This window comes from Coregonus lavaretus, assembly GCF_964263955.1.
Source record: "Coregonus lavaretus genome assembly, chromosome: 10".
NCBI classification, from domain to species: Eukaryota; Metazoa; Chordata; class Actinopteri; order Salmoniformes; family Salmonidae; genus Coregonus; species Coregonus lavaretus.
The window spans coordinates 38,897,533-38,907,910 of NC_139997.1; the positions used below are offsets into that span (position 1 = coordinate 38,897,533).

The following is a 10,378-nucleotide window of genomic DNA, read 5'->3' on the forward strand; positions in this document are numbered from 1 at the left end:
TGTTAATTGTTTGTGGGGGTGCCCATGGAACTGGAGATTGGAGGTGTCCGGTGAGAGAAAGGCAGGTTGAGGTTGCTAGGGTCAGAGTAGCACAGAAAGTGTCGTATGCTGAAGCATTGAAGAGAGTGGTAGAGGAAGATGGGTACAGGGTGAGGGATCCTGAGCGGATTCCTGTGAGTAGGCAAAGACTAATAGAGATTGATGGGAAGAATATGTGCTTCAGTAAGGTAGGTTTCTTGGCATTCATAGCTATACGGTAGGTTTCTTGGCATTCATAGCTATGGTTTTCAATTGCACTGCAGAAATTGGAATTGCGAGGTTTGCAGGGGGTGTTGAGTGGTGGTGTTCTGTCCTCCCAGACCTCTGGACTGGAGTAGGATTAGATGTGGTAAATAGTGGAATGGGGTGTTTCTTTGTTTTAGTTTTATTTTATTTTATAGGGCTAATAGTTGGCAGGTTAATTTGTCATTTTCCCCAATTGTATTGTACGGTATCAGGGCCCTGTGTAGCTCAGTTGGTAGAGCATGGTGCTTGCAATGCCAGGGTTGTGGGTTCGTTTCCCACAGGGCGCCAGTATGAAAATGTATGCACTCACTAACTGTAAGTCGCTCTGGATAAGAGCGTCTGCTAAATGACTAAAATGTAATGAGTGAGGACAAAACAGAAACCGTGCTGCTCTCCCCTAGAGAGGTAATCTAATGACCAAGATGATGTACAACTTACTGAAGAACAGGGATGTACTTGACTATTACCACCATGCTTCCGGCTGTATGCATTTGATGATCAATTGATGATGATCTATTGTTCTGTTCTCAGTTGTCTATGCTCCAGACCCTCCAGCAACACACTACATGGATGAGCAGCCTGGAGATCTGCAGAGTGGTCTGGGTGGGGCTGCAGCCATATGTTAGAGCCGTTAGGGTATACTTACACTATTTGGCTCTGATGGCCTCTTATCACTGCTGACTGACTGTTGGTTGTATCGGCTAATGTTGAATATTCATCAATATGGGTTTTTAAGAATGACATGCTGGAAGTTTTGGACTGGATCTTTAGTTCAGTTATAGTAATGATCTACTTTGACTGAGAACTCATTATGTGTTAGAGATGCCATGAGATCAATAGAAGTTGAGGGACTTTCTCAAAATGTCAGCTTTTGTGGTCCTGTAATATCTCAGCTCTGTTGGTTTGTTTTGCAAACAAGTTTTATTTTGTACTCATTTCTGACTATTGTCTTTCCTGAATGCTTATACCTCTGCCAAGGTTGGAGCTGTAACAGTCTATACTGCTAGACACGGTGAGGAGTGGGGGAGTTCTATTGACACATGAGTAGGTCTGTTCTAGTATCTCAAAATCTCGAACGACATTGTTTTTCATGTCTATTTTACCTAGATACATATGAGTTCCTGAGAGATCCTCCTCCTGGTTTCTTCCCGAGGGTCAGTGTGATCAGTCTCTGGGTTAGCTGGTCTGATCCTGTCAAGGAAAGATAATAGTGAGTTTCTGCATTACATCACTCCCCAGATTATTGACCAGCAGTTTATGATACAGTGCCTATAGAAAGTCTACACCCACTTGAACTTTTTGCAAATGTTGTTGCGTTACAAAGTAGGATTGAAATAGGGGATGTAACCAAATTTGTACACAAAAGTTGAGAGAAAAGCTTTTTGTGCGTATGGAAAATGTATGGGATTTTTAATTTCAGCTCATGAAACATGGGACCAACACTTTACATGTTGCGTTTATATTTTTGTTCAGTGTACAAAGACAAGGGAGCTTTTCGAAAACCTCATAAAGAAGGGCAGTGATGGGTAGCAATAACAAATCAGACATTGAATATCTATTTTAAGCATGGTCATGTTAATAATTATGCTGTGGATGATGTACTAAACCACCCAGACACATCAAAGATACAGTCGAAATTCTGAACTAAGCTGCAGGACAGGGAGGAAACTGCTTAGGGATGTCACCATGAGGTCATTGGTAATTTTAAAACCGCTAGAGTTCAATGGCTGTGATTGGAGAACTGAGGATGGATCAACAACATTGTAGTGACTCCACAATAATGACATAAATGACAGAGTGAAAAGAAGAATAAAAATATACAGAATACAATTATTTCAAAACATGCATATGTAATCAACAAGTCACTAAAGTAAGACTGCAGAAAAATATGGCAAAGGAATACACTTTTTGGACTAAATGCAAAGCCTTATGTTTGGGGCAAATCAAACACAACACTGAGTAACTGCCTTCTTATTTTCAAGCATGGTGGTGGCTGCATCATGGTATGGGTACGCTTGACATCGGCAAAGACTGGGGAGTTTTTCAGGATGAAAATAAATGGGATGTAGTTAAGCACAGGCAAAATCCTAGAGGAAAATCTGCTTCCGTCTACTTTACACCAGAGACTGGGAGAGGAATTCACCTTTCAACATGGCAATATCCTAAAACACAAGGCAAAATCTACACTGGAGTTGCATACCAAGAAGACGTGAATGTTCCTGAGTGGCCAAGTTACAGTTTTGACATAAATCTGCTTGAAAATCTATGGCAAGACTTGAAAATTGCTGTCATGATCCCCAACACCTTGACAGAGCTTGAAGAATTTTGAAAAGAATAACGGGCAAATATTGCACAATACAGATGTGCAAAGCTCTTATGAGACTTACCCAAGAAGTCTCACAGCTGTAATCATTGACATTTGTTGTACTGTTGAATGGGATGGCAAATTTGGAGGACAAAACAAAACTTAACTTACTAAAATAAAATCCTATTAGGTGGTAGATATTATAAGAAGACAGCATATAGTCATTACAAGCAGTGTAGTTAAACCAAAAATAAATATTGAGTGGAGTACAGCACAGAGTGTGGATACCTCTATGTGGGCCTGTAGCAAATCATAAAGTCTAGACACCGACCCTTGGGAGTGAGTGCTTATCTAATCAAGGTATATTAGTGTTTTATTTTTCATTAATCTTTAAAAAATGCTAGAATTTTGAGTATTTTGTGTAGATCATGACAAAAAATGACAATTCAATCAATTTTAATCCCACTTTGTAACGCAACAAAATGTGCAAAAAGTTAAAGGGTGTGTAGACTTTCTATAGGCACTATAGATAATCCAAAATGTATACATTACAGTAGAATGGTTGAATAAGCAGGTTGCCAAATGTCTCTTTGGTATCATGTTCCACTATGTACAGTGGCTGACAGTTAATTTTTTTCCCCTGCAGGGACACATCTGATGAGGTTGGGGGTTCCTCTGGGTATGGCCACTGTTGGGACGGCCATGTGCTACCCCACTCAGACAGTGGCTGCTGTAAAGGTACAGATTAATGCATAGGGACTAAAAATCCCCAGCTTCCGTTCACTGTCACTGTTCGGATTTTCCGTTATTTAGCCCTCTGAAAAGGCTCACGAGGAAGCACACAATGTCATAATTTGTAAGTCGCTCTGGATAAGAGCGTCTGCTAAATGACGTAAATGTAAATGACTAGTGTTTTGTCCTTAATTTTATTTTAAATCAAATGACCACAGGTCATAAACCTGAATTACAACAAACAAATAATGACAATATATTATTCAAATATATAATGTAAATATTATTCAAATAATATAATAATAATAATGTAAATAATGAAAATCAAATAAGCCTACAACACCATCAAAAATGTGGCAAATCTGGCTTAAAACAGCATCGACTACATCACCCAGAATGCCTAGCGCCAGAGGAGCATGCGCACAGCGACTCCGCCGTTGCCACGGACGCTGCCACAGGACACAGAACCCATGCCACCACATGCCTCGTCCAAAGGACGCACAAACGCAACACAACGCGGCGCTCCACCATGGATCACCGAACCAAACCACCGCTATCACCACCGCCACCAGAAACCAGCAGAGTGCTCCGAACAATCAGCACAACGCAAATGGCTGATAATGATAGCCTAATGCTATACAGCATCTGGGTCGCTGAGCTACCGCACCCAGCGAGCTACAAGTTATTCTCGGCCAACTAACACCGACACAGTGAGGTAAACGTTCAGTGCTCAAACATATAAGTGACTTAAACATTAATGCTAGACTGTGAGTAGTTCGCAGTTACATACCAACGGGCTGTGTGCTCCTGATGATTGTCTGCCGTGAAATGATTACCAGGTGCCATAATTTAAGTCTCTAGTGAAGCTGCGCATGCGCACATAACATAACATATCCGAGCATCTAAGAAACTTAAAGAAATCACTCGTTCCCCATTTAATTGAACACATCAGACCCATTTGCTTCTCTTTTATCTATTTATATATATATATATATATATATTTTTTTTTTCCCTCTTTTCTTTTCCTGAGTGAGCTAGAAGTCTCAACAGTCACTAAGGCCTTTTTACACACTATTATATAAATGTCATGAGATCCAATACTTCGGACTGTTAAGACGCATTTTGTATTATGGCACAATATCTAGTTTTCTTGTATGTAGATTTATGTACATTTTTGTAACTTCCATGTGCATATGAGCTAAAATTAAAAGCGGAAACTTGATTTCTTGTGATATGCCATAGGGGCCTACAGATGTAAAATCTTAATTTGAGCCAGTTTGCTACAGCAGGAAAATAATCCTGCAGCAACAGGAAATGTGAATTATTATGTTGATTATAATTAATGGACATTTTTCGTTAGGGCAACTCAAGTCTGACATTTCAAAGTGGAAATGTGTAAAACTAAAATACACTACAAGTTTGCATTTCCTGCAGTGCAGGAAAATTCTCAGCAACAAAAGAGTGATCAAATTTAAGATCCTTAATCTGTAACAATGTGTGTCTGTTCTTCTGCAGATGACTGGGCAGAAGATGTATGCAGCCAGCCAGTACACCACCTCATACAGTGGGGAGAACAAGTATTTGATACACTGCCGATTTTGCAAGTTTTCCTACTTACAAAGCATGTAGAGGTCTGTAATTTTTATCATAGGTACACTTCAACTGTGAGAGACGGAATCTAAAACAAAAATCCAGAAAATCACATAAGTATTTGATCACCTACCAACCAGTAAGAATTCCGGCTCTCACAGACCTGTTAGTTTTTCTTTAAGAAGCTCTCCTGTTCTCCAGTCATTACCTGTATTAACTGCACCTGTTTGAACTCGTTACCTGTATAAAAGACACCTGTCCACACACTCAATCAAACAGACTCCAACCTCTCCACAATGGCCAAGACCAGAGAGCTGTGTAAGGACATCAGGGATAAAATTGTAGACCTGCACAAGGCTGGGATGGGCTACAGGACAATAGGAAAGCAGCTTGGTGAGAAGGCAACAACTGTTGGCGCAATTATTAGAAAATGGAAGAAGTTCAAGATGACGGTCAATCACCCTCGGTCTGGGGCTCCATGCAAGATCTCACCTCGTGGGGCATCAATGATCATGAGGAAGGTGAGGGATCAGCCCAAAACTACACGGCAGGACCTGGTCAATGACCTTAAGAGAGCTGGGACCACAGTCTCAAAGAAAACCATTAGTAACACACTACGCCATCATGGATTAAAATCCTGCAGCGCACGCAAGGTCCCCCTGCTCAAGCCAGTGCATGTCCAGGCCCGTCTGAAGTTTGCCAATGACCATCTGGATGATCCAGAGGAAGAATGGGAGAAGGTCATGTGGTCTGATGAGACAAAAATATAGCTTTTTGGTCTAAACTCCACTCGCCGTGTTTGGAGGAAGAAGAAGGATGAGTACAACCCCAAGAACACCATCCCAACCGTGAAGCATGGAGGTGGAAACATCATTCTTTGGGGATGCTTTTCTGCAAAGGGGACAGGACGACTGCACCGTATTGAGGGGAGGATGGATGGGGCCATGTATCGCGAGATCTTGGCCAACAACCTCCTTCCCTCAGTAAGAGCATTGAAGATGGGTCGTGGCTCGGTCTTCCAGCATGACAACGACCCGAAACACACAGCCAGGGCAACTAAGGAGTGGCTCCGTAAGAAGCATCTCAAGGTCCTGGAGTGGCCTAGCCAGTCTCCAGACCTGAACCCAATAGAAAATCTTTGGAGGGAGCTGAAAGTCCGTATTGCCCAGCGACAGCCCCGAAACATGAAGGATCTGGAGAAGGTCTGTATGGAGGAGTGGGCCAAAATCCCTGCTGCAGTTTGTGCAAACCTGGTCAAGACCTACAGGAAACGTATGATCTCTGTAATTGCAAACAAAGGTTTCTGTACCAAATATTAAGTTCTGCTTTTCTGATGTATCAAATACTTATGTCATGCAATAAAATGCAAATTAATTACTTAAAAATCATACAATGTGATTTTCGGGATTTTTGTTTTAGATTCCGTCTCTCACAGTTGAAGTGTAACTATGATAAAAATTACAGACCTCTACATGCTTTGTAATTAGGAAAACCTGCAAAATCGGCAGTGTATCAAATACTTGTTCTCCCCACTGTATGTGGCATCAGCCTTTAAATCCAAGCCCAAAGAAGTAACTCACCCAACTGTCAGTCTCGAGGTACAACAGACTATTGACATTAAAGATGCTATTTTTCATCTACTCTATGTTCTCTACTTTAAATAGATTTCACTGTGGAAAACATGTGTTTAGCCGTATTCTATACTGAACAAAAATATAAATGCAACAATTTTACAGCTTTGACTGAGTTACAGTTCATATGAGGAAATCAGTCAATTTAAATAAATTCATTATGCCCTAATCTATGGATTTCACAAGACTGGGAATACAGATATGCATCTGTTGGTCAAAGATACCTTACCAAAAATGGGCCTCACAATGGGCCTCAGGAACTCATCTTGGTATTTCTGTTCATTCAAATTGCCATCGATAAAATGCAATTGTGTTCGTTGTCCGAAGCTTATGCCTGCCCATACCATAACCCCACCGCCACCATGGGGCCCACACAACGCCATACACGTGGTCTGCGGTTGTGAGGCCGGTTGGACATACTGCCAAAACGACGTTGGAGGCGGCTAATGGTAGAAAAATGAACATTCGATTCTCTGGCAACAGCTCTGTTGGACATTCCTTGAGTCAGCATGCCAATTGTACACTCCCTCAACTTGAGACATCTGTGGCATTGTGTTGTGTGACAAAACTGCACATTTTAGTGGCCTTTTATTGTCCCCAGCACAAGCTTCTTGATATGCCACACTTGTCAGGTGGATGGATTATCTTGGCAAAGGAGAAATGCTCACTAACAGGGATGTAAACAAATTTGTGCACAACATTTGAGAGAAAATATTTTTGTGCATATGGAACATTTCTGGGATCTTTTATTTCAGCTCATGAAACATGGGAACAACACTTTACATGTTGCATTTATACAGAATTTTTGTTCAGTGTAGCTAGATCAATGATTCATAAATCTAACAAACTGTTTTAAAGCTCTCTCAGGAGTTGAAAAGTTGAGTTTGAAAAGCACATTTTTATGGATTAAACACAACTTGACCAATGTTTTTCTGTTTACAAGCAGCAAGCCCCACTAGCTCCAATCCCTGAGCCAGTAATGCCAGAGGCAAAGCCCCTCCCTGAATCTGGATCATCTGAACCAGTTGAGCCTGCTGTTGACGAGGCTCCTCCCTCTGAACCTAGCTCCGACCCTGTCTCTGTAGAGGAGGGTGTTCCATCTGAGGTTGAATCTGCCCCTCAGTCCACCACAGAGGTGGCCACTGCAGAGGGTTCTATTGACACTGAGCCTGCTGCAGCTGAACCTGAGGCAGCCGCAGTGGTGGAGCAAGAGGCTGTTGAGACGGCCCTTGTGCCTGCTGTTGAGTCTGCACCTGTAGAAGAGGCTGCCCCTTTAGAAGAGGCTGCCGCTGCCCCTTTAGAAGAGGCTGCCCCTGCCCCTGTCGAAGTGGCTGCCCCTGTCGAGGAGGCTGCCCCTGCCCCTGTTGAGGTGGCTGTACCTGTCGAGGAGGCTGTACCTGTCGAGGAGGCTGCACCTGTAGAAGGGGCTGCCCCTTCACCGGTAGAAGAGTCTGTTGTTGAAGAGGCTGCCCCTGCACCTCCTGCTGAAGTGATTCCTCCAACTGCCCCTGTTGAGGAGGAAGTTGCTTCTGCACCCCCTGCAGCTGAATAGGCTGTCCGTGCACCTGTAGAGGAGGTTGCTGCCCCACCTCCTGCAGCTGAAGAGACGGCACCTCGTCCTGCTCCTGTTGAGGAGGCTGTTCCTCCAGCTCCAACAGAGGAGGAATCTGTGATTGTAATAGTAACTGATGGTGAGTCACACATCAATATGAAGATATTTTAATCAAACGGTTGGCTTCATCTTCTTTAATATCAGATATTGACGTTGACTATAAAGAAATAAAAACATATTTTGGGTATTTCCAGGGAAACCCACATTTGCACCCGACCCCAAGCTAGGTGTTCTGGGCCAGGCCAGTCCTGAGGATGAAGACCTGTACAGCACGCGTGGATGAAGAACGACAGGAGGAAAAGGAGGAGAAGGTGGGGGGAATGTGGAAAGACGTTGGAGGGAGGGGAAGGATAAGGGAAAACCACAGAAATGGGAAAATAATATAATGTGACGTGTTAAAGCAACTACAGTTTTTCAGGTGCCTATTTGTCTCTACCTCAATGATTGGGAACAGTTACAGTCACAGGTGTCCTGATTCTCCACAATTCTCCCCAAGTGTGCACTTGCACACTTCCCGTCATGGATTTACCAATGGTGGAAACTCCTGCCTCCAGCCAATACTTTCACCAATCCGATTTGAATCCATGACAGGGAGAAGGATGGAGAATCAGGATGCAACCATACTGTATTTGAATTTGACCTCTCTAGTGTCATCCGTGTTTCTTTGCGGAGGAGACTGCAGTTTACATAGACACCCACAGGGGACAGGGTGCAGGCCATCATCTGCATCCACCGGAACAAACAGCCATCTTTACACTCTTCTTCCAAAGCCACTACACAAGGTTTACTTACCAGCACTTACACGGAGCGTACAAAACATTAAGAACACCTTCCTAATATTGCGTTGCACCCCTTTTGCCCTCAGAACAGCCTCAATTCGTAGAGTCCACGAATTATGTTACTAACCAAACTGGACCATTACACAATAAGTATTTAATTGGCTTTTTTTTTTTCTTTTGCTAGGGACTTTACTTGGGTCACTGCTATGCTATCGCTTTTTTTTGTCCGCCACATTCATATGGGGAATTTGCCTTCTGTTATTAGTCAGGTCAGTCTATGCAAATATTTTCCATGTGGCATTTTGTAAACCAGTGAGCAGTTTTAACACATCCATTTGTAAGACCTTATAGAACCACTGACTTGAACCTTTTGTAAAAACCCAATGTTTATGGATGTGCAGCTCTTGCACAAGTTAGACACTCTCAAACAAGCCCACATAGAGACACCTGGAGGTCATGTTACATTATGAACTGGCCAATTTGATATGTGTGTTGGATACATTGGAATGACAATGTCCTTGTACTTGATGTCAGTTTGAAAATACACTAAAGGAAATGTTTCAAACAGTTTTGTTTGTATTTTAATAGAACTGTCAACATATTTAAGCTTTTTATATATAGGCTATTTTACAGTACAGTCAAGAGGATCAAGAGAACACATTTTACAACATGTTTTAATACCTTTCCCTCAAATATTTTTAGTTGTAGAATTTATTTAATGAAAATCACTTAATGAATTGACTGCCTTCAATTCGAAATCACCCCAGCCCTGATCTTCACCATGATAATCATGTTCAGATGTGTGTTCTTTTGTGCAATAGAATTACCAAATAGGGAATAAAGGCATTTTCCTTCATCTCCACTCTTTCTCCTTTCTTTCGTAATTTTAATCAGAGCAGTGAAAAAGTGCAGATGGTAAAGTATTGTGATAGCCATGCAAAATAATGATGGATGATATAAGAGTATTTTATATGAAACACTAGAGGGCGATAGTGTTAATATCTGCCATTCAGGCAAAACCAGAATTTGTATGAACCACGTCCATGTTTAGAGGAAGTACATTGTTTAAAAAAAGAACACATATGGGAATGAGAGACACTAGAGTATTTCACTCAACAGAAAATTCAGAGAGGGGAGTTCCCAGATAATGCCAAGCTCATATCAAAACAATAAGTGACAGTTTGGGGTTGGGCAAAAATAGGGGAACTCCTTTGGGGAGGGTTGTGTGTGTTTTTTTAAATCGGGCACGGGAGGGTAGAGTATTTTTTCCCCTTGTTTTACGTTCACCCTTTTGCAGGTTTAACTATATATTTTCTTCCATCCTAGCCACATTTCCTAATCTGCTTGAATGCGCTGCGCTTTTCTGCACGGTAACTATACCACAGGTCAAGTAAGCAATAAGGGCTGAGGGGGTGTGGTATATGGCCAATATACCACGGCTAAG

General features: G+C 42.1%; 1 protein-coding gene and 1 long non-coding RNA gene across 2 annotated transcripts; both read left to right on the forward strand.

The window, feature by feature from the left end:
* Positions 1-1,222: 1,222 nt before the first annotated feature.
* LOC311135899 lies at positions 1,223-3,379 on the forward strand. The gene is made up of 3 exons (XR_014613821.1): positions 1,223-1,297; positions 1,393-1,495; positions 3,237-3,379. It is a non-coding gene; the product is annotated as an uncharacterized lncRNA (long non-coding RNA).
* A 3,002-nt stretch (positions 3,380-6,381) lies between these two features.
* Positions 6,382-9,790, forward strand: LOC311136429 (uncharacterized protein). The gene is made up of 3 exons (XM_084170554.1): positions 6,382-6,510; positions 7,490-8,234; positions 8,350-9,790. The coding sequence occupies exon 2, from the start codon at positions 7,523-7,525 to the stop codon at positions 8,093-8,095; it is 573 nt and encodes a 190-aa protein (XP_084026680.1). The 5' UTR covers positions 6,382-6,510; positions 7,490-7,522; the 3' UTR covers positions 8,096-8,234; positions 8,350-9,790.
* The last annotated feature ends 588 nt before the right edge of the window (positions 9,791-10,378 follow it).

Excerpts from the sequence above, each read along its gene's own strand:
- LOC311136429 (XM_084170554.1), top strand. The coding sequence starts at position 7,523 with ATGCCAGAGGCAAAGCCCCTCCCTGAATCTGGATCATCTGAACCAGTT.